The sequence below is a fragment of the Numenius arquata genome, chromosome Z, assembly GCF_964106895.1.
Source record: "Numenius arquata chromosome Z, bNumArq3.hap1.1, whole genome shotgun sequence".
Lineage (NCBI taxonomy): Eukaryota > Metazoa > Chordata > Aves > Charadriiformes > Scolopacidae > Numenius > Numenius arquata.
The window spans coordinates 35,641,858-35,666,698 of NC_133616.1; the positions used below are offsets into that span (position 1 = coordinate 35,641,858).

At 36.1% G+C, this 24,841-nt stretch overlaps 1 protein-coding gene across 1 annotated transcript in view; it reads left to right on the top strand.

Moving 5' to 3' along the window:
* Nucleotides 1-24,841, top strand: part of CCDC171 (coiled-coil domain containing 171) — a 154,296-nt gene that overhangs the window by 45,588 nt on the left and 83,867 nt on the right. The window contains exons 11-18 of the mRNA XM_074166111.1: nucleotides 1,256-1,358; nucleotides 6,265-6,368; nucleotides 9,210-9,299; nucleotides 11,068-11,268; nucleotides 13,191-13,358; nucleotides 15,285-15,473; nucleotides 21,046-21,550; nucleotides 22,306-22,422. Coding sequence (XP_074022212.1) covers nucleotides 1,256-1,358; nucleotides 6,265-6,368; nucleotides 9,210-9,299; nucleotides 11,068-11,268; nucleotides 13,191-13,358; nucleotides 15,285-15,473; nucleotides 21,046-21,550; nucleotides 22,306-22,422 — 1,477 coding nt within the window. The remainder of the gene's footprint in view (nucleotides 1-1,255; nucleotides 1,359-6,264; nucleotides 6,369-9,209; nucleotides 9,300-11,067; nucleotides 11,269-13,190; nucleotides 13,359-15,284; nucleotides 15,474-21,045; nucleotides 21,551-22,305; nucleotides 22,423-24,841) is intronic.

A 24,841-nucleotide genomic window follows, 5' to 3' on the forward strand; every position in this document is an offset into this window, starting at 1 on the left:
TAGTGAAGAACACTGCAGAGAATTAGATGCATTTCTTGGTTTTTTAGCCTGACAGTTATATGCTACCAGTATGTAGCAATTTCCCACACTTGAGAAATTGACTGGATCCTTATACATGCAGTGAAGCATAACTAAAGCAATAGTTTATAGATATCATAGAAAACAGTAGGATTTTTCTCAATACAAAAACAGTAACCTTCCATAACCAAGTAGAAATGTAAATTACTGAAATAGGTGTTAGAATTTAGAATAAAAATAAATGGAGTCATTAAAAGTAATGAGACATCTTTCAGAGTAACCTTCGTCATAAGAAAATCAAGAAGTTATTTAAATCTAGTGTCCTGTTGATTTGGGGTGGAGGGGTTGTTGGGGGGTTCTGGGTTTGTTTTTTTGTTTCCTAAACTGCTGAGATATATTACTTTTTGTTAGTCGGCTGCTAAAACTGTACATTTGAGAAGTCAGAACTACAAATGTCCAAGAGGACCTTGGTTTTGTCTGGAATTACAGGTGCATGTCTTTAAAAATTGGAAGTTTTAATATCAGATATAAATTGAAGGAATCATTTGATATAGCCTCTCTATTGTAGTGATTAAAAGATCTGCTGTAATACCTTTCTGCCTTCAGAATAAAGCCACTGTCTTCATTTGAACAATAGGCTGTACTTAGTGAACAGTTTCTTTAAGAAAATTCAGTGATAGGAGCTGAAGGACTCTGCTGCTTTATATTTCATACCTAAGGAGGAGGTTTTGATATTGAAGAAATCACTATCAAGCATGGAAGGTACTAACAATCAAAGGAGGCAGGTTTGCAATGAGAATAGGTGTGGGATTTGACTGAGTGCCAAATCATGAATTTCTAGCCTGTCTGCCAGTAGTTTGGTGTCTTTCTGGATGCCCTTGTAGGGTGTAACAATAGATTTCATTGCCTGCATAGATGGGTAGCTGATAATTAATATTCATTAAGATATTTTTAAAAGCGAGGATGATCTAGTTTTAGTACAACCACTTTTTCTTTTTCTTTTGGCTACCTGAAGCCTTTGGTTCTTTTTTAAATGTGTTTCAGGGTTCTGTGTTACTTATTTGGCGTGTTTTGTGACAATGCTTCACTTAAGAGAAGGAGTAATAAGAAATATAGCAGGAATTTCAATTTAAAGGGGAACAAAAATACCATTGTGATCTGTATTTCTTCTGTTTACTATTTTAATGGGTTTCTTTTTTTCCCCTCTTGTCTTGTCTGTATCTCCTGTCAAATAAAGGCCAAGAAACACCAGGTCTTTCTAACAGAGACGTATGAAAACAACATGAGAGAGCTGGAGTTACTCTTGGACAGCTTTGCTATGTCAGGCCAGCGGACAGCAGGTTAGTTGAAGGTATAAAATGACAGATGCATCTGTCAATGTTCCAAAGTCACTACATTGTGGGAATTCTGCAGATGCCTCTTGCATTCCCTCTTCTCAACATGCTTTGATTTGATGACATGTTAAGAGCAGTTCTCACAGCAGTCAAATGGCCTTGCTAGCTGAGAAAGGGTGACGGAATGTGGACCTGCTGTTGTCAGCCCAGAGCTTGATTTACAAATGCTGGGGTGTATATGATCGGTCAGAAAAGGGCTCACTTGCTGTGCTCTAAATCCAACTGAGAAAAAAGTCCTTACAGTATACCTGCAAAGGGAACAGATGTTTTGCCTGAACTGAGCCAAATTCTGAGGCAACCTTCAGCAACTTAAAGGTCATATATTCAAAAAGGTTGTGTAGGACACATGATATAACACAGTACTTTTTACTGTTGATTGTGGACTAGTACTATGTTGCATTCATTTGATCTAATACAAAACAAATATTTCTCTGCTTTCATTAAAATTAATTGTAAGTCATTGGTTATCACTCTGCTACCTAGCTTTATATGCAATTATTGTATCAAACTCAACAAACTGCTGCCTGCTTACACATTTGAAATAGCGGCTAACATAAACAAGGTGAACTTTCACATCAAAGCTAGTATTTTTTTTTAAAGGTGAAAATAATACACTTTTAAAAATCTTCATTAAAACTATCTATGAAAGTTTTCTCTATGTGGTTCCTGTTAGAAAATCACATACTAGACACAAAATGCTTCCAACTTACAGTGCAAGTAAACTGTAAGAAAACAGGCAAAATGTTGCTTAACGAGCAAATGGGTTTATTTTATGTAAATTGTGACATTTTTCTGCATTTTTTAGCAACAGTAGACATAAATGGGTCATATAACATCTTTAAATGAAGATGCGTTTTTTTTTTTGTATCTGCACAAAAATATTTTTTTTTGAGGCCTGGTACTCTTAAAATTGAATAAAGGAACTTATTGAGATTTCTGTTGTCCTTAAAAGACTAGCCTTGAGTCTGTGATGCATTGATTTCCTCACATGGGCTATATGATGTTTTATTTGGGAACTGGTATCAGTTTTATTCTGTAATTATAAATGTAATTCCTGTGGGTAATACCTGTAGATAAGTCAGACTGAAAAGCTCTTCAAAACTGTATGTTTTCCTCAATCTTGCAAAGTTCCGCATGCCCAGAGGGGCTTCAGCAATACTGGGGGGAGCTGGATGCTGCTGCCAAAGTGCAGTTTCCAAAGCAGTAATTGTCTTTTGGGTAGGTTTTCTGGTCTCCCTAGTGGTAAACCTTGCAGAGAACAGCTTTGACCTGTTTCTATAATCTAGGGATTCAGTAACAGTAACTTCAGTATTAATTTGCTTTGTTTAAAGTAAACTTTGAAAGATCTTATTTAAAGAGCTCTTTTTTTCTTAAGCTTCAGCATCTTTGCAGAGGCTCAATTGAGGCAGAAAGTCAAATTTAGCTTTGCTGTGGATTGAGTCTTTATGGCTGATATTAAAATGGACACTAAGACATTTGTTCTACATATTTATTATGCTTCTAAGTGTGAAACTTAATTTTCTAATGCTATTGCTTTACTGTGTGGTACCTAAAAATTTATTATGTAATGGTATTACGATTTTCAAAAAAAATGTTTAATGTAATCATATTTGAAATAAGAATGCCCAGGTGCCAATAAAAGTAAAAATCTTAAATAAATCTTTGTAGTCCAATTAGCAGATGAGGGGCTACATGAGCCACAGCCGACTGGGCAGTCTTTCTTTGTTATTTTTGGTTTTTAACTTTCAACTCAAGTGGTTGAGAGATCTACTTAAAAATCTGTCAATATTAAAGGTCCAGCCCCTTCATTTAAGTGCTGATTGGACTGTGATTATTAGACTATATAGGAAAAAGAAGACTTTATATTTTTAAGATTAAAAAGCAAATTAATTTCATGTCTTCTCCTTTTTAAGTGACCTTTATGAATTTACCACAGTATTGTTATTCTTATTGGGTAATTTGCATGATTTCAGTTTGTCCCTGTTCAGTTTATCATATTTTACGGTCATTCAGCAACAGGGTTTGTGCTCAGGGAAGTTTGTCTTCATTTCAGGAAGAAAAAATAATTGTGGTTGTAGCAATCTGAAAAAAAAGTGCACTGAGTATAAAATGCTAAGGGCACTAGCTGTTTTAAGTTTGTGTCACTGTTTAATGCAGGCCACCAGTACTGTTTTGGTCAAAAATCTAGAACACAGCACCATGTGAGCTGTTCTGAAGAAAATTAACTCTATCCAAGTCAGGCCCTGTACTTCTAAATTGTGAAACAGCAGCTTTAAGTGTTAACTCACTTGAATACCTCCTGTTGAACCTGGCATTTTCCCAAAATTCTTCCCCCAAGCTCTTAGGTGACACTGGGCAAATATTTCAAGTATTGGGTTTCTCCTTCCTTATTGCTGAAGCAGACCCTCTCCCGCAAGAGAGAGCCATTTGGATTATGTTGCATGTCTCCCGCGTAGTTGCGTGAGGACAGACAACATTTGGCCAGTGTTAAAGCCATAGGCTTGTTTTCAGCGAGGGCAGGATGGTAGAATCTGTTGGCAGACTGGGCTGCCTAGAAAACAGGTTTGCAGTAAAGGCAAGGAACATCAGCGTGAAAAGCTTACTGGCAAAAGTCTGGTTTTGGCAAATGTGATGTCAGTTTAGATAGTTCAGAGGCGTGTTTCAGTGACAGCATTGCAGGCTAGGACTTTAGAAATGAAGGCACATTATTTAGATGCTTGATGAAAGCTATGGGGCAGAAGACACCTCCTAGATCGACTTAATAGGTATTATTTTAAACTGAATGAGAATTGTGAGTTAACAGCTTCTGTAGAGCTAGAAGCTTTTTTCTGTGCAACGAGACCACTGCAAAATGTTCCCACGGTGGGTAGTAGTGAGAAGTCGCTTTTGTAATTGACAAGACAGGACTGGAGGCCTATACGTCCTTAGCTACAGCTGTGGTTAAGAGATAAAAATGATAGTAAAGTGTTACTAGTCTCGTTCTTAAATGTGAAATCTAAACTTCTCACAAAATTTTATGAATTGTTCTTAGGTTGATTCTGTGTGCAACATTGCTATTTGGGACATTTGTAGCACTTAGAGGTTTGATTAAGGTCACCGGAGTTTCATTAAGAAGATTTTGCTTTTCCCTGACTCTGTAGAGCTTTAGAAACTGTGGTAAATACGTGTCCACTGGAGTGGCTGATAGGACAGATCAGGAGTCTGTCACTGGGACGTGCCTTCTTTTTAAATTCATTTGTGTGCTGTAGAGCAGGTCTTGCTCCTGTTACTGAAAGCAATCTTGCAAACCTGTGTTGGTTTGACTAGGTGTGACTTTGACAGTAACAGTTGACAGGCAAGTCCAAGTGAAAAGTTAATGTCCAATCTGAATAGTACTCTATGCCTTCTGGTATTATCAAAGGGTTGAGAGAGAAAAGGCTAATTAATTGAAAAAATTTTCAGAGTGGCTGTTGGCAATACTTTCCGACTTGTGCATACTTGTGAAGTTTTCCTCTGACTACCATTGGTGCATTATTTACAGCCTACAGGACAAATCTATCATTTTTGTATAGTGTTTTGAGTAGAGTATCATGCTTATTAGAGAACACTAACTGTAGGATTCCTGAAAAAAAACCCAACCTGCAAGTCTGTAAGTGCACCTCCTCTAACTGACAAAGTTTTATGGAGAGCCAAAGAAGAGGCTTAGCGTTCAGTATCTGATTTGACTTTATGCGCCACCCTAGGTATAGATTGCTTAGTGACACTGACCGTTCAGAGGTGATAAAAGACCTGTATTATCTTTTAGCTCTGCTGGGAATTATGATTGTTTAGCCTCTCTGTAGTTCAAATGCCAGAGACTTTTTCACTTCTTTTGCAAAATAGGGATGCTATTAGCGTTGGTAAAGTTAGTTTTGCTTATAGAACATCTTAAGACTCATGGTAAAGATTGTACTATAATTTGTTACAAAATAAGTTTCTAAATTCTGCATACTAATATAAATAATGCTGAGAAGAATCTGTCAATAACCTAGTATTTTGCTGTAACACCAGAAAAAAAAATGAATAGTTTATTCTTGGAAATTTAATATCAGCTCTCATCTTGTGACCTTCTGATCAATACAGTGTTGTTTTGCTTTCCTAGCACATTGTACTACAGACTTTGGAATACTCAAACTTGTTCATATGTCCCTAATTAAGGCAACCAGATCAGAAGTCTCCATCTAAAGGTTTAATAAATAAGTGTAGTGTGTGTATAATGGATATATCAGCTTTAAGATTTATAATTGAAACGTTATGTAGGACTCTGCAGACAGATAATAAATTTTTTTTACTATTTCCTTTGGAATGAAATTCAAGATCATTTAAAAGGTTTTTAAGACCTCTCCAAGCATAACAGTCATGTGATCTTTGGCTCGGTAAAGCTTTGAGTAAATGAAGTACTACATTATAATACGCATGCTTAGTCACAACAATAAAATAATGTCAGGAAAAGTGTAACATACTTAACTTCCAGGCAACATGTTTTTCAAAGTGTGTTATTGTGTGGTTTTAAAGTTGGCTGGTCCAACTGAATGACAGACTTGACCACAGTAGAAATTATATGCAAGACTGCATACCAAATACATTAGGTAGAAATGTAATCCAGAATTTACAGTTCTGTATCTTGTATTAAAGCTTTTATACAAATGTCTTTCAGATGTATTTGCTGTGAAAGTATGGCTATTCAGCTGCATCTCTTGTGGCAAACAAGGCTGCTGTTCAGTGTTTGGTATTGTCACTGAAGCCCTAACTAATTTTAATACCTCTCATCCAGGGTGAGCAGTTTTCTCTCTGTGGCTTTAAGGCTTAATTTTCATTCTGTATTTTTCTTCAGGCACTTCTAAGGACAAAGATAAACCTCCGAGCCTCTCTGTCCTTGAGACTTTGAGGAGTACCTTGACAGCTTACCAGAACAAGCTGGAAGATACGTCTAATGAGGTAACACTTGCACTGTTTGGCTCTATATGTATTGCCTTCGGCCAGCAGCAGTACATACGCTTTGCTTGTAAAAAAGGTCAGGAGAGTGGGAGTGTTGAGTTGACAGCTTCACGTATACCCAAAGAAATAATCTCTGTCACTACAATTTCTCTAAGCTTGCCCTACAGTGAAGTTTCACTTACATTTGGGGGGGACAGGGAGAGAAAGTTGTTTTTTGTTTTTGTTTTTTAGTTTAATTTGTTTTTCTTTTCTTATTAACACTGTTGGGGCTATTTTTTCAATAAATATTCAGGAAACAGAACAGTTCATATCTAGGATTTCAGTAAAAGATTATGGTTTAAGAGTTGGGCCATGTATACCACAATATTCCTAAATACGCAACACTTGAGCCTGAACAGTCATTGGTATCAGTTATTTAAATGTGCATGCCCTTGTACATTTAAACAGTGGCATAATTTTCTGAGATGAGTGTGTTTACTATGAAATATCTTTTGGTGCTGTTCTGAGGTCTTTTCAAGTAAAATAGGACCATGACAATACTTTCTCTGAATTATCTAAGGCAATAATGGAAATATTTCAATTTTGGAATTCTTCCCCTTGAAAAAAATCAAATGTTTTCCATGCAGCCCTACTGGCCTTTTATTTCATGGACTGAAAAGTCACAATCTTGCATTTATTTTCTCATTTGTATTGCAAATGCGATTAAATTAATCCTCTTGGGTGTAGATGTTTTATAAATATGTGGCTTTAAAGGCTGTAGAGAGAAGTTAACTGCACTGTTAAAGATTTCTGTACAAACTTGTAATTAGCTTATCTTTGGATAAAATTGGCAAATACAGAAAGACAAGGTGTGATAAGATTGTAAAAATGCCTGTACTGGTTTTTTTCATTTCTAGATTTTGTCTTTTGTTTTGACAAATGCATAAGCCAGCTAGTGACTCACAACATTTAAAAAAATAAAAAAAAATAAAAAAAAAAAGAAAAACAGAAGAGAAGTATATCGGCTTTGCCGCTTTTATTGGGAAAAGAATGATCTCCCGCAAGACCTTTGAGTTTGTTCAATGCGCACAAAAATAAGTGACCATGGAAACAATTATACTTTTGTAAACAGCAAGCACTGTTAGGTGTCTCCCAGTGAGATAAGAGAACCAATGTGTATAGTCATTATGAAACTCTTCTGAGACCCAAGTCTGGAAGCTGCAGAGTAACTAGGAACATATTACCCACAGCGAATTGTTATTTGGGAGGAGGAAAGTCACGTGACAGGCAGCACAGTTGAAAAGTCGACTCAGCAGGCTTTGGCTTAGTGATGTGCTTTGTTGTGAAACTGTGCCAGAGACAGCAGTGGGGAGACCAAGGGGGTGGCTGCTAAGAAAGCAAAGAGAGTATTCTGACAGAAAGAAGAATGAACTGTCAAGGAAAATAAATCGCAAGCAGAGCAGGACCAACTGATGACCTGCCACAAGACTTCCCAGTAGGACTGCGTGTGACTGACCCTGAAGTTGTCATATGGAGCCAGAGATCACTGAGCACCTTCATGGTGCACAGAAAGGGCAGTGCTCTGTCCTTCTTGATTACCCCCACCCCTGCAGATAATGCTGCTTTTGGCTTTTTATATATTAGATATGTTTAGTAATAAAACTTTTTAATAATACAATAATGCACAAAGGGACTATGAAGGGCACTGTGCAATAAAAACAGGATGTTTTAATACACAGCAGTAAGGGTTTAGTTTTGAGTAATTATGTAGTGGTTCTTTTTATGGAGAGATTTTCAACAAGACCCCACATATTGATGGAGTTATTAATATATGTGTACACCTGAATGTATACATGAAACTTGTCATGTGTCACCTTTAACTTACTGTGTTAAACATTAGATTAAATGATCTGCTTCATTTGTGTGACTGAAAGGTAGAAAACTGTTTTGATTTTAACGCATAACAAGCTTTTGAGTGCAGAGGCTAGAATATGTTAGGGGAGAGAGAGAAGACTTGTAAACCAACAAAAAGACTGGAAATATTCCAGTAGCCCTCTACATTTTACTGTAGTTGTTTCTAAGGGTTCTGCCAGGTGTCCTGATTTGAGATCAAAAAATACAATTTCCAAAGTAGTCTGTAAATTTTGTAAATGGGTTATTTCACTTCTGAGCTGCTCCTTAATGCTCAAGTGCCGGCAGTAACCTGCACTATAATACGTTTCTATTCGATGCTTTCTTTCAGACATTTGTATTGCTAACCTCATCATCAGGGAACCAAGGATACAGATTATAATGATGTCTTGTTATCTTTCTTGAAAGTGGAGAGTGAAGCTAGTACACATTATCTCATGAGCTACTTCTAAGGTGGTTGCTTGTAACACCACCAACAGTTCAGTAGTCACCATGCCTCTCAGGAATATTGCTGCTTTTTACGGGTATGTGAGTACTATCCAGTGCTCAGTAAGAAGTAGAGACCATGCTCATTGCTGAACAATTTCTGCAAATGGACGCTTGGAAAACTTGTTCTCTCAAGCCACTCCCTGGATCGTAATCTGAATTTACTACATTTTTTTAATGCATTTTGAAGTCTGTGGTTTTGTCAGATATTTTACAAGTTAATGGGAAAGTTAATAGTGGATGCGGTTTGGGATTCTGCCACTGCTGTTTATCTTAAATCATTATAAAAAAGTTATTTAGTGCTTTTGTAATGGCATGTTATTTAGATTGTATGGAGTATAAATATTGCCAAAGGAACTGAAACCAATATTTTTTTTTACATTTATATGCAAAATTATTCTTTTATATTCAAGTGATAATGTAGCCTTCCTGTAAAAGCCTGTTTGACCTCCATATTTTTCACAGCTTGGGAAAATGAAGTCTTTGTGTGAAAAGATCACAAAAGAACTTGAGGTATCCAAAAAGAAAATGTGTGCTTTAAGTCAAGACGTTAAGGTATGATTTCATAACTTAACATAAAATTTCAAAGTTTTGCGAAAATTATGTTTGTGGATTTTCTTATCAGAATCAGTTTCTGTATCACTGTATTCTGTTGAGCAGACTAGTTTACCTTGCAAGCTTATGGGAAGCCGTGCTGCTTTATTCTGGTTACCACCTTAGACTATGTAACTGATCGTTTCAGTGATCGCACTTCTAAAATAATTTGAAATAGATCTATCAATTTGCAAAGTATTGTTTTATATTGAAATCAGCATTAGTATTTTTTTTTCTCTTAACTATTTTGCTCAAGAAAAGGAGAAGAGAATTTAATTACCATCATATAGAAGCACATTTTGTCAAAGATGTCCTTTACTTTGTTAATTTTTTTTTTTGTGTTTATCAGACAAGTTAATGCATGTATGAAGCATCAAGTCATCCTTAACAGTTGTACAACGTGTAGACCAAAATTCTTAGAGTTAAATCTACCTGGGAACTGATAAAAACACTTGTGAACCCTTTTCTTTAGTTTCTGAACAAGAAAATTTTTTTGTCTCTCTTTTTGGCTGACACACCGCTTTTGTAATGTCCTGTCTGGTTACATCAGTGGCCAAGGGAGTAAGGAAGTCCTGAGGTCATGGTTAAACTTAATCTCCCAACTGGCAGTGTATTATGTTACTGCCAAAATAGAATGTCTCTACTCCCAGTGTTTCTCAGAATCTTTTGCTGGGGATGTGCTGCTTTATGACTTCAGTTTAGTCACAAATACTTCTGCAACACTCATTGAATCTTCATATTAATTGATACTTTCACATGAGCTCCCGTCATCTGATCTGAACTTTCTTTACTAATTTATGTTCAGAAGACTTAAGACGTCTGCTTCTGTTGCTGCACCTTTGTAAGGCATGTATATATGAGTGAAAACTAGATCCAGTCTGAAAACATTTGTGTTAGAAGTTTAACATTGCTTTAATCTTTTAATATTTCCATTAAGAAGAATAAAGGTTGTCGTCGTTGTATGAATTTGGGAGTATCTTTCCTATTATATTTCCTATATAAGCAGCTATGATTTTATGAAAAATAAACAGTGCTTTCAGTTTGACCTTTAGCAAACTTAGCGGTGCTGGAATCCCAGTGCTTTTAGGAGAGGAAAGCATGAGTATCTGTCCACTCCATCTCAGCAATCTTTTGGCTGAACACAGGTAGTGTATTAAGTTCTTTGTTTACCTTGTGAGAGTTGGTACTGGTAAATAATGATTGTATTTATGACCATTTCTTATTATTAGTGTCTTCCCATGGTCAAACCTCCACAGAGAGTACTCATATTTTTTTTTTTTTTTTATCATGCAGATAAAGAATACAGTGGGTAACAACAGCTGTCTGTGTTGCATACCAACTCAGCTGTAACAGATCAGAGATTTACTTATGAAAATAATATATCTTTTCACTAGCTCTGAGAGCTCTCCACTCTGAAGAGGATAATTTGAGTCCATGCGTTCTGCATCTCAGCTGTGGGGGTAGAGGGAATTCCGAAGGTCACTGCATCACGAAGCTTTTAACTCTGAGATGGATGTCTGATGCTGTCTAGTTACAAGCTGTGGGGAAGGACTATTGTAAATTTTGAAATTCTGTTACTGACAAGATACAGTCAGCTTAGCCTGGAGTCTTCTGAATACATGTGGCTATATGACTATTTACTTCCTCAGATGCTGAGCACTGGAATAAGGTAACATTTTATAGAGTAAAATTCTTACGAGCCTTTTTGTTCCATGCCTCTGTTCTACAGGAAGCTCAGAATAACCTAACTGATGCCAATAAAGAGTTAAATCATCTGCACACTAAGTGTGCAGACAGAGAGACTTTAATAGGAACTTTAAAAATGGAACTACAGAATGCACGGCAATGCTGGGAGAAGGAGAAAGTACGTGCCACAGAATCTGAAAATGAAATCCAGAAGCTTACCAGGGCTTACCAGAAGGATGTGGAGGTATTACCAGAGACAAGATGACTGTCAAAAAGAGTCTTTATTTAATCTCAACTTTCTACATTTACATACATCAGATTGTTACTATTGGTCTTAACAGATTTATCCCCCAAATATGATTTTAAGATACGTATTTTGAGATGTGTATTTAATATCTACAAGATCTCAGGACATATTGGTTCTCCTTCCTTCTATATCAGAACTAATAGCTTAACCCTTCCAGTATTTTGAATTTTTTAACAACTGAGTTTATTTAAAGAGCTACGCCTGACAATGATTTCTTTCTTTCAAATTGAAAGTTAACAAAAATGTTTTACAATTGGAACATATAATAGTATCATCATCAAGTGTTCGTAATTTCCTGTTCACGTGGCAATTGATAGATAGTAAACGTGGAATTGAGGTACTTTTACCTGCGTGCCACAAAACCTAGAAATTCTTGTTTTTGATCTGTTAGCTCATTGTGGTTTGCTATATGTGGGAATTGCTTCACAAAGTCTTACTTCAGAACTATTATCTCTCTCTTTATATTTGTTTACAGGTGTTAATTTTGTTACTTTTTCCCCACAGTGAAGCAGTTCTGTACTAGCAATAGCAATGATATTCTTTATCATAGTTGTCGTGCATATTGAGCTCATTACTTCCACAAATTTGGACATGGATGCCAACTGAGTAAAAAGGAAACATTCTTTCCACCTCTTTTACAGTCTGGTATTTAAATAGTGTCCACATGAAGCAGCTGGAATTGTTTCATTATCTGAAACACATCAGATAATGATTAAAGTGAAGGAAACGAGAAGCCTGACTATATTGTAAAGTCAGCATGTCTACAACACTGTGGTTGCATTCAACATGTGTGAATTGATTTTGGGTCTTGGGATGCCTTTTTTTTCATAGCAAATGGATAATTATCATCCTTGGTTTATCACAGCCCAAGCAAAAATGTAATAATGGTGGCACACTGGATTTTCCTTGGGGAATTAGGAGATCTACTAGGTACAAAGTTAAAATATAACTAAACGACAATTTTTTATTGCTTAAAATGTGATGAAGTTAATTGTGAGAAAATGCACCTAGGTGTAATGGAAAGGCCTCAGAAAAACCATAGTTTCCCAACTCGGTCACCCACCATTTCTTAATGTAAAGCATCATCCAAGGCCACTGGAAAACAACGGGAACCTTTACAATGGTTTACTGACTTTGAATAAAGGTTCTGTTACTTGTGGCTTTTGAGGTGCAGCTTTCTATTGTTGTTTTAATCAACGTTGCTAAGTTGCATATATATACCAAAAGGATGAAGAATGGAATTTCTGTTGCATGCTGTTGTTGCTGAAGTTTATTTATAACTTGCATCAATTTATTATACTACTGACTAAAATCAGTGTAAATGAATAAGACATGGCTTGTGGAATTTAACTGATGAAGCTATAAGCCTATTTTGTCTAGGTATTTAGTCGTACATAATACACGCAAAAATGATTTTTAAAAGACTTTAGAGTGATAGTTGTATAAACAGTGTATTGTGCTGCCAAGACAATCAGACAGTTTTTCTGCATGCCATGCAGATAGTGGAAGTGGATACAATTTGAATGTACCTGAAAGTGTTAACATGAATGATTAAATTGCATCTACTAATAGCATGGAAATTTTTGTCTGTATCAGGTCATCGTGACTGCTGCAGGACTGGGCTTTCTTTATTTATATACTATGGGTAATTAGACAAATCTTGTAAAAATGGTTTTCTTGCTCTGGCTTTAATATGTATGACTGCAAATATTAACAAGGAATTGAATTTTGAAAAGATTTGAGAATGAGCTTTGTGGGTTTTTTCAGCTGCATGCAGCTCACATTACTACACATATGATGCATCTCTTTGGATTCTATCACTGTTCAGATACAACAGTTAATTTTTCTTTCTGTCTCAGGAGAAGCTAACTTTCCTCCATAGCTTATACCAGCGTTTGGTAGCAGGCTGTGTGCTTATAAAACAACCAGAAGGCATCCTACATAGATTCTCTTGGTCTGAGCTTTGTGCAGTCTTGCAGGAGAATGTTGATGCCCTGATCTTAGACCTCAACAGGGCTAATGAGAAGGTAAGTGTCCTTAGGCACCAGCTACCTCTATTAAATTCAGTGACATTTGTCCACATCACAGTATCATTAAAAAGGACTGACATTCATCTTATTTCAAAAAGAATTTGGACGTTAATAATTCAATACCATTAATTATGGCTTGTCTACAACTCAGTTTGATGCCATTGCTGTGGGCATGTAAATGTGACTGAAGTCTGTATGAAGTCTCTAAGCTCCACTTTCTGTGCAGGACATGCTAATAGTACTAGCCAATATTAGCCACAGGGACCTAATTAAAAGAAAATAAATTAATCTTACTGATGAAGCAATTCAAAGAACTTAGTCATTTACACTAATAAAGCAAGTCTTTATTTTAGCATAAAACAGAAACAAAATGCACTTACTCCAGGAACATCATCTTTTAAATTATATGTTTACGATTCAGAGGTACTATCTGAAAAAATGCCAGTGTATTTTTTTGGTTTAATGGTAACTTTTGGACTTTGAAATTTGTATTCAGAAATACAATAGAAGATACTTATTTTTATAAAACATGTCAATATTTATTAAAGGGAAAAGCTGTACTTTTCTGCATTATTTTAATTTGTATAAGCTTATGTGGCCTTTTCCCCCAGAAATCCCTGTGTTTTTAGGAAAGAAAAGACCTCTTTTAAAATAACTTAAACTGGCTCTGCAGACTAACATATGCCAGTCTTTAGGATTTCAGTTCATGTTCTGGCTCCATTGATCAGGCCAGTCCTACAGTCTAGCAGAGTGACCCCGGATCTTGGCTGCCCTGACATTTTGTTCTTGAGGCACAGGAAGGGAAAAGCTCTTTCGGACATTTCTCATTTGCTGGAATTGCGACTAATCTTCTGGCCAGAGTAGGGGACAGGGCTGGTTACAGTGAATTTTTTCGTCTCTGCCCATCATTTAGTAAATACCCCAGCAGTCAATGAAAATTACTAAAGAGGGATAGTAGAAAAGTTGGATTATGCAGATTGGATGTACATTTCTATTTTCCACATGGAGTAGAAGAGAAAAGCAAATGGAAGGGAAAGGAGTGAACAGTGAGTTGGCAGTGTTTGGGGGGATTGTGTCTTATTCTTTCTTGCTTTTTAATTTAGTATGATTATTGAGATTGTGAGGTCTCTGGGGCTCTTTTCATGTACTTACCAGCTTTTCAGGGATTTGGGGCAGTGGTGTTACCTGTATTGTACTTGCTTTCTGAGAACAAAATTTTTCTCCTGCAGTTTTGTGTGAGTTGTTTGGAAGGTAACTGGCTGATATTCTCCAGTAACGAAGTGTAGGCATGTGTATTTAGAGGTCATTGTTAGCTTGATTCACTCTTCCATTTAATTTGTATGGGAGCTGCAAAGTTAAACCACAGACTGAATCCCTTCGTGCTTGTTGAAAACACATCATAAACTAATGAGCTACTTGCGAGATAAACATTCTGTATGCCAAAATTTCCTGAAATTATTTTAATACTTAATAATGTATGGAAAGTCTTGGCTTTCCAATAAAGCGAAAAGTAAAATGAAAGGCTGTTTTTTCATTATTACTTGCAATCCTTGCAAATTGCTAAAGGACTCGTATACTCAAGATTACTAATTTAAATTAGATTTAATGCACTTGTTTCAAATAAACATGAGAAGTGTCCAGTTCAGGTTTCCAACAAAGAAGGCAACAGATATCTGCAAGGTGGTCTAAGGATGGCAAAAGTAAAACCAATGAAAATTCATTATTTCAAAATATGTCTCAGTTTTCTTGTAAGATTCAACTAATCTGTTATGAAAGGCTTTTACTTAGTTTTAATAAATATGTTGAAGAAATTAGAGTTTAGATTTTATGCTGGAATAATCTGTGCTCAAATTAATACGAACAATTAAAGAAAAAGGTGCTTTGAGAGGTAAAAGGATTTCTTTTTAAATGCTTGTCATGCAGATATCTCACCTAGAGTATGTTTGTAAGAAGAAGTCCAATACTATGAAGGAGCTTCAACAGAGCCAAGAAGATGCTTTTAGCAAAATGGCTGACCAGATGAAAGCACAGGAAAGCTGTTGGCAGAAACAAAAAACGTACCTGGAACAGCAGTACTCGGGTCTCCTCGGGGAAGTTCATGCAAGAGCACAGGTATGGTGCTGTGAACTTCTGATTATTTTTTTTCTTGTAAATAATTAATGGATTATATCAGAAATTTAAGCTTCTAACCAATTTAAGGTTGCTTGGGAATGTTAGTAGATCTTAAAAAAGCCCAACTGTGCGCTAGTATTAACTTCATTTGTAATAAGAAATAAATTACTTTGTTAAAACATTCCAGAAATGAAGTGCTTAATTTGGCCTAGTAGTTGCTAGTGATTTTTTTTCTTTTTTAGAATGTTAAAGCTGTAAGATTGAAATTGCTTATTTTAAGAATTATATAGGGCAGCAGTTACTTTTTCAGTGTCATGCTTTGCAAAGACTCTGTAGAGTAGCAGTAATGTGATGTCATCTGGGGATAAATTTAGATACATACGTTCTGACCCTAAGAACCAATTAGCAGTTACAGTGGTAGATTTCAACAGTATTAAGGACTTCGTTATATGGATACTACAGTGAGCAGTGGTTCAACAGTGTAAAACTGTCATCACTGATTGTTAGAAAAGTTACTTGCAATCTAAAATTTTCACACTTGTTCTACAACCACAATTCAGTGGCTTTACAGTCACGTTGCTTTACACGTGTTTCAGTTAAAAGTGTTGTGAAATAGAGGAAATAAGATACACCTTGTTATTTCTGACTGCCATCTGAAACTCACTTCATCAGAAGAATGCTGTATTTGACTCAGATTTTGAGCTGGGAAGTCTTTGCATTGCAAAAAATGTATTTATGAAGTATTCCTTCATAATTTATGGAGCAATTTATGGTAAATTCCTGGGAATGAGTTAAAATCTTCTATGTATTTTTGCTTGATGTTTACACTTCACATTGGAAATTGGCAATTCTAAACATCACTATGAGTGGAACAAGTGGCATCCATACTTACATTAAGTTCTCTCAACATCCTGTAGTTTCATTTTACAAAATCATTGCCAACAAAAACAATGATAAAATGAGGAAGCTTAATTTGAAAAATTACTTTTTCTTCCTAAAGAAGTGGAGTTACACAATTTAGATTTCTGCCTCCTGTGGATTCTGCACAAAAGAAAGGTCTGAGTCATCTCTTTCAGAACTCTAGTGTATTGTGGAGTATTCCTGCTGTGCAATACTGTGCCATTCTTCAGGGTGGCACTAAACCTGCCAGTCTTCCCAGCTGAATTGTGTGGACAACAAGCAGAGCATGTACTGAAAACACGGTTCTCTTTCGTGGAGTGTACGTCATCTGGAAAAGACTTTATCTGTCAACTTTCTGTACAGGACTGCTGGGTTTCTGAAAAGGAAATGCTTTCCCTTAGAAACATCTGGGCATGTTTTCTAACACAGGTTACGTAGTGTTGGAGTACAAGCTGGTAGTCTTATAATCTAGGCTGTGCAATGTCTGTATACACTTAAATGATTCAACAAAACTTTGTCTCATCTTTTTTCCATCCCATGTTCAAGTTTGCCTTCCTTACCCTTCCACATCAACCTGGGAAGAAGACAGTTAATTTGTTAAGGGTTTCTATTTTGTGACTGACTTCTGACCTGCAAATACCAGATTAGGCCTTTCCCTTTCTGGGATCAGTAGGGTCCATGGATGTCTGTCTGCTCCTAGGGCTGTCCTAATCCTGAGTGCTTGTTTTTCATAAGACTTGACTGTTTTTTACCTATTGCATTTTGAGCCTGTTAGCCGCATTTGTCTGGAAGATCACTGCTCTGTTGGATCAGCAGTGTGCAGACAGACTAATGTTGTGGCATTATTTCCATAGGAAACGAGAAAAAATGTGCCACAAGTTATGCAATGCCTTCAAAGGATCTTTCACATACTACTGAGTGCCAGTGTTTACACAAAGATACAGAATGCAATGTTTAAATTTAATTATTTTAACAGGCTTTATTAATGAAATTTTGTAGGAAACATATAATCAGTGTTAGTGGAATATAAGTTTCCAGTATTTTGTGTTTTATTGTAGAACCGTGGGTCTCATCACTCTGGGACATTTATTCTGGCACTACAAGGGAACTGTAGCAATTTGCTGTATTTTCCCTCCAAAGATCTGAGTTTAACTAACTAATCCATTGTAGGTGTTAGTTCCTTTCTGGTATGGGAAGATGAGTGATTTTCGCTGTCCTGCACCAACCTAATGGTACACCATAGGATTCATCCTTTTATTTGTAACTTTGTCTTCAACCAGTGCTTCATGCCACCTTGTAGACATTTTTTCCTCAGAGCTCGTGCGTTGAGGATTCTTCTGTTTTTCCCGTTGTTGGTACGTGTACGAAGGAAAACTGAGAATTGCCAATTCAGACTCTCAGGAGTTAACGGAGAGCTCTTAACTGCTCAGCAACATGAGTAACTTATCTTGGAAGTATTTGTTCTGGTTTCTTAGAATTGCAGTAGAGAGCTGGGGCTTTTCAGAACGGTCGCCTTATGATTGAAATGTAACACTGCAAAATCTGGAAGTTTTAGTAGCAATGACAGCTGCCACTGTTTCTGTCCCCAGCCAGTACTGTTCAGGGTCCTTGACTCCAAGATGGAATCTATGGGCGTTAATAGGTACTGTTTCAGCTGCAGGTCAGATGGATGGTGTAATAAGAAAGCAGTTTCACTGTTTGTCTGTAGGGCAGAAATTCCCAGAGTGTCCTTATCACAGATCAGCAATAAAAAAGGCAGTCTACAGATACTGCCCTTCTTTGCCCATGGTCTCCATGTTTGGAGAGTCAATGGAGCTTAAAATGCATATCCCTTTTCCTTGCCTTTTGTAGCAGGAGTACAGTTCTCTTGATTTGATAGCGTGCCATTTTGAAAATGTTACTATGCCTGCTCCTTAGCCTTACACAAATTATTTATTCAGACTGTGCACAGTCTCATAGGAAATGTCCTCTGAATTTTAACTATCAGTTTTTGTTTGTTTATTATGTAGACATTTATTAATCTGTCCCCATTTTTTGTGGCGACCACTTAAAATAGAAGGGTTTTGTTCTGATGTGCAAAAACATGTTGTAAGAGAAAAATCCTGTAACTACTTTGAAAATGTTAATTTCAACAGAAAAATAAAAGGTTTGCTAAATAGGAAAAGGGAAAAGTCCTCTAGGGAGAAAAAAATGTCTTTTATTGGCTTTTTTTTGGTTTGGAAAGCCGTGCTTTTACAGCAAGGCAGGTGAATTAGCTAAAGGCTGTGGTATCGTACCAAAATTGTATCAAAAGTCAGTGCAATCCATGCAAAAGGAGAAGTATCCATAACTATACTGTTCCTGACCCACCACGTGTCTTTGATAGACATGTCTGGCCCATGTACTTGAAACACAGGAAAGAAGTGGGGGACAGCGGTGTTGATGTTGTTTATTTAGATGTATAGATCTATATATAGGAAAATGTTTTGAAGTCATAATGTCATTACATTTCTAGTTTCCAATTCTGTTTTCATGCCAGAATAAAGGGTAAGGACCCAGTAAAAAGTAGGATAAAATTGTGTTGCTCGTAGAACCTGATTTTTTTGTTAAGGATTCTTGGAATCCACCAAGCTCTGCAACCCAGTAGGTGTCCCTCAAAGCTCAAACACTGAAGGAGGCTGGCTTGCCAATGTTTAGAAGAGGATTCTACATCCCTTTCAAAACTATGCTTTTAAGCTTTGAAGAAAAGACTAGAAACAGTGTGGGGTAAGAAGAAAGCAATCATTAACTGGTAAAACCAAGAAGGTGTACTTTCTTACAAAACTTTTACATATCTGTAGTCAGAGATTGTCTTGTTCACTTTTGCATTTTATGATATAACCATAAGCATTAAAACACTAAGCTTTTTTAAAAAATAAACTTTAATTAGCCAGAGCACTGAATGTTAGTATTGCTGCCCAACAGCCCTATAGGGATCACACTTTGTTTACTCAGATATTGGCCTTTCACCTGTGATGGCCAGAAACCATAAGTTGTTTTCTAAATTCAGCTTACCTTTTCAGTTCCTTCCAGTCATGCTATCAGTTTTTTTTTCTATAAAAATCAAACACTGTAAATAATGCAATAGCACTGAAAGTATTGTACAAGTTTATATTTAATTTTAGATTAGTAAAGTGACATAAGGCCTGTAAATTGCATTTTGTAATTAAATCTTATAGTTACTTACTCTATTTTTGTATCACTGAAAGTATTTTGATAACACTACAAATTCTTTCTCTTCCAAAAAAGTAATAAAATATTTATTTGGTCAAAGACATTCTGAACTGGCTAGGGTACATCTCTGTAGAAGCATGGAATCTTGTATTTCCATTCTAGGGATATCTGTGTATTTTTTTTTTTTCTCCTGTTTTGCTTGCAGGATGGATGAGGGAGAAGAAACTAGGGTGCCTCCCTCACCACTTCCTTGGGAACTATACCAAATAAAACACATGGGAATGTGGCTGGATGATACCATTTTACTTCTCTTTTGGCCACTGATAACAGGAATATCCTCACCTCATTTTTAACAAAATGACTTATAGCTCTAAGAGGTAGCTGAAACTTAGCATAATCCTCTCTTTTCTCCATCATAAGGACTTGTCATTCCATTCATGTTTGCCTTTTTCTGTCCAGGTACTGTAACTGGAGCTTAAGCATTTAACTTGAGCTTGTGGGTTCTTTGTGAACAGTACCTATAATTTATTATCTCCTTATACCACTGGGTCCTGTGTAAATGTAGCCTCATTTGGCCTCAACCACCTCCTCTGTGGTTGTTCCAATCACAGAGGACTGTCATGCATCAAGAAGCCAGTCTAAGTCTCTGAGGTCCCAGCAGAGTGTCTTGATTCCTATGCAAGAACTGCATGTTAGCAAAAGCAACCAGTCTGCATGGTCTAACCTTAGTCCTGGCGTTCCCTGGGTTGTTAGTCTCTTCATTTTGCTACACTGGTTTACTGTTGTAAATTTCCGTCTTTCCCTGTTTCAGGGCATATAGAGGAAAAGAAAAAATATTCTACAAGTTGAAAAAAAGTCTGTAATGGCACTAGTCAAAATAATAATATCTGTATTACACTGTTCTTTTGAAAACTCAATTCTGTATGAGACCTAATTAATCTGTGAATATATAAGTAGGGGGTTGATTACAAAGTAATTAGGAGATCACCTTTACTTCCCCTTTCCCAGCTGCTGCCAATCTGTTTAGGTTTATCTTCCAGAGTCTTACTTCTTTTTTTCCTCTTTTACACTAACTTTCTTTTCTGCTTTGAAGAGCAATGTTATTTCTGAAATTGGAGCATGTAATTGCTTATTGTTAAGCCAACTCATACAACTGTTTTGCAAACCGCCAGGTACCGTTGGACCTTCTGTGGGCTATCACGTTACTAGTGGATTATTGTCAGAAATCTGGAGTTGCAGATTGTGCAAATTTTCCTTGTGCTATTGATTTGTTTTCATATATCTGATTCTGTAACTGTTTACTAGGAGAGATGCTTTGACAGTACTAATAACTTTTGTTCCTTTAATGTGTTATTTGAATCTGGAAAAAAATACTGATTTTCTTTTAGCTTTTGTCTAGGTAAAAGTGATTTTGTTATTTTAAAAGATATCTTCTAGTTGATATTTTTCTGGGTTTGTTTGTTTTTTCCCCCTACCACAGGAATACCAAGAAACAGCGGAGAAAAACAAGGAAAAAATCTATGTCCTTGAAAAAAGACAGGAGAAATTGGCTGTTGAAAATGTTTCTGTGAAAAATACATTAATGCAGGTTCAGAAGGAGCATTCATCTCTCCTGGCAGCCTGTGCTCTATTAGCAGGTGCCCTGTATCCTCTCTATGGCCGATCATGTGCTATGTCTTCCCAAAGAAACCTCCTCCAGGATCAGGTCAACATTTATGAATTAGTGAACCAGGAGATTAAGACCCTAGTTCATGCTCTCTCTGATGTAGAGGAAAACAATCAAGATGAAGCGAATCTGAAGAAAAGAAAATTCAGAAGCCTGATTCATGTATTCCGAAGAGGTGTGATTGCAGTTTTGGCAGCTAACAGACTAAAAGTTTTAGCCCAGTCTTCTAGTTCCCTCTTCTCCTGGGTAAATGGCTTCAAAGAAGGCACTGGAATTCTAGTTTGTATAGGAGACTCCAAAAGCAAGCGTAACCTGTCAAGTAAGCTAATTGTTTTCTTCTGTGATAAGTGTTATAGCAAATTACATGGTTAATGAATAGCAAATAATAATGTTATTATTAATAGAGTCTAAAGATGAATTTGATGACATTTTGAAAAATGTAATTTCTGTATTCATGATTTCTGCATTTCTTGACAAATGTAATTTCACCTAAAAGGAAATGCTTAGTCTGTTAAGCACTGAAAGAAAAGTTACAACAACACACATGAACTCATACTGTTTGATATCCGTGACATTTGCAATATGGATTTCAGAACTAGGTGCTAACCGCATCTTCTCTGTGGTAAATGTCTTGTAATATTCCTAAATGATTGACCATCACCTAGTTTTTTGAAAATATATTTCCTTTTCTTTTTTTAATCACTTTTAATATTTATTTCCTACTAAAAATGTGAAAAGTTGCTTTGTGATTCAGTTAAAATATTAGTATAGGATTTCTAAATTTTTCTTTATAGATTATGTAGTCCTCCTGTCCCTTTCTGTTTCAAGAACAAGCTCATGCTTCCCCCTACAAAGATAAATGCTATCAAAAACGTTTCCCAAACTAGAAGATCCATCTACTCTTCTGTTTTAGTAGTTCTGGAAGCATATTTAATACAGTCTAAATTGTCCTGAAAGAAGAATTAGTTTATGGCTTCCATACTTAGTTTTGATCAATTTCTGAAGAGCTGGAGATAGTAGTATGCCTTATCCAAGTTAATCTGTTTTGTTGCTAGCTACAATTCTATTTCACAGGTTGTGACGTGGGACAAATGCACTGTGTTGAAGCACTCAGCTGGTTTACTAGTTCTAACCTCCTTGCTGCAATAATCAGTTCTGTCACTGAATTACAGGATGTTGTAAACAAACCAGGTAATTTTAAAAGTATATTACTGTTGTAGAAGATTTTAAAAGATCATCAGGTGGTTTTTTCCATTTTAAGGATTTTATCTAAACTATTCTTAATCAAATCTCTGGAGACCTGTATTGTTGGAGCAGATTAATTTTCTTTAATTGGTCATATGATACTTTATCACTTCAGCATGTAGAGTCATGGAATCAGAAGGCTGGAGAATGCTCCTAGAAAGCATATGAACAGTTTTGCCTGCTTTGTTGTGAGATAGAAAAAAAACATCTACACCACACCAATAGATATTTGGCTAACCTATTCTTACAGCTTCCAATGAAATAGTACTTACCAGTTTCCTAGTTATCTCATTCCACTGTTCTAATATTCAACAAGTACTTTATGGAAGCTCAGCCTAATTTTTTTCCATAGGGAAAATCAACATCATTTCTGTCTATTTGATCGGTGCGTTTCTTAAGTGCAGGCCCTAAAACTGACACATGCTCAGCCTGGGACATTACCACTGCTGACTGAAAGGAAATAAGTTCCTACTGTGTTTTATATGATATGAGTCTAGAATTTCCAAATCTGGAAAACAATTGAGTTTAAGGGATAATATTTTCATCTGGTTTACTTGCTATCTTGTGGTTTTTGAGAGAGAGATAAAATGCTGTCAATTTACACAATGTATAACAGTCCTTATTTTGTCTCTACTGTGTTTCCTAAGTATATGCTTAATTAGATTTGTGTCTAGATTCCTTAATTTTCTCAGTCTATTCTGATGTAGAATTCTACTATGCCTATGGAAAATTTTAGTGCCAGTCTCTGGAAATGTCACCTCTTGATTCCCAGCTGTTAATTATGTACCTTAATTTCTTTTTAGTGAGGACTGATATAAGATCTCACTTGGTTCCTCTGCATTGCTGTTGTCCTTAGTTCCTTGATACCTCATAGTTTCAAAGTTTCAGCAATTCTGTCACAGAATAACGGGTATTAAAGGAAGAATAATTTATATGAATAAAGGGTAGTAGCAGGACAGAGAGATGGTGATACATTTCCCAGAAGCCTAAACAGTAAACTTATACCAGAAGTCAGTGATTGAATCAAAAGTGTTTCGATTCAGTTTCAGGTGCTCTATTCTTTGATCATTCCGCTTTCAGTAACTTAAATTTACATGAATACAAAACAAAGTTTGAACTGTGTTTCAGAGTATTTACAGGGTTTATACCGCAAGTGTTCCTGTGTATAGAGTGTTGAGTAAGAACAACAAATTAAGAGCCGCTTTATAGCAACATCGGTGTGCTGAAATGACTAGTTAGAACACCCGAAACTTCATGATACTTTGCTGGTATTGAAATATGAGAATTCTGGTGGACTCCATTTACTTGATACCTCTGCACTCAACACAGTTTAGATTTTGAGAATTAGAAAAAGCAATGCTGAAAATGTTATGGCCAGTCTGCTGGTTCTTTCATAGCTTATCTCTATTTTAAGTCATTTTCACAGAACCTCAAGATCTAACTGCTCATGTATTACTTGGAATTCTGTTGCTCATGAGATCAAAAGTCTCCCAAGAACCTTTGGTTTAAAAAATAGTAATAAATTATTTAAAGTTTGACATGAAATTTCCAGAAGTATCGAAGTGATAAAGCTCTGAAGGAATACATTTGAAAGAAAGCTTGCATACTTAGGAAATAATTTTATGTTTTGTAAGTCGTATTTCAAATAGGATTTGAACTTTCAAACTGACCTAAATGATTTTGAATTTTTTTAAATGTAAATAGGCAATCTGAGAGGCATCTGCTGCTCTCTTCAGATCTTGAAATAATGTCAGTGCCAGATTAGACTGCACATCAGAGGAGAGAGTAGGTGCTATCTGGATCTATGATATGGAATGTGTTGGTGTCTTAAAAATTACTTTTAAAGATGGCTAGGTAGTGAGGAACCATTTGAGGCAGCTGAAAGAAGCCAAATCCAGATAACTCAGATAACACTGGAACTTTTTAGGCTTGTGCACTCCGGTGATTTGAGGCATACTTCTTGAGCTTTTAACTTTTAAAAATACGGTTTTGGTTTGACATTCATGATCATTTCTCTTCACAATGTTCATTAGTTTGGTTCTTATTCCAGCATGTCTTGGAATGATCTCTTAGCTTCAATTTGAATACAAGTTCATTAAAGTGTAGGAGGTTTTTGTTTTGGTGTGGTTTGGTTTTTTGTAAAGTTAGTTTTGTAGTTTTTTTGTAAAGCTTGTTTGAAGAGAATCTGTACTGCGATAAACCAGAGAAAGTAAAGTTCAAGCTTTTATAATACAAATAACATCAACTGTTACATATACAAAGCTTTTGAAGCTTAGCATGAAAATTTTAGTCTTGTGCAGTACTATAAGTTCATCCTCCTGACTGTTCTGTTTCACCAAAATGGAGTAAACTTCATCAGTGAAGT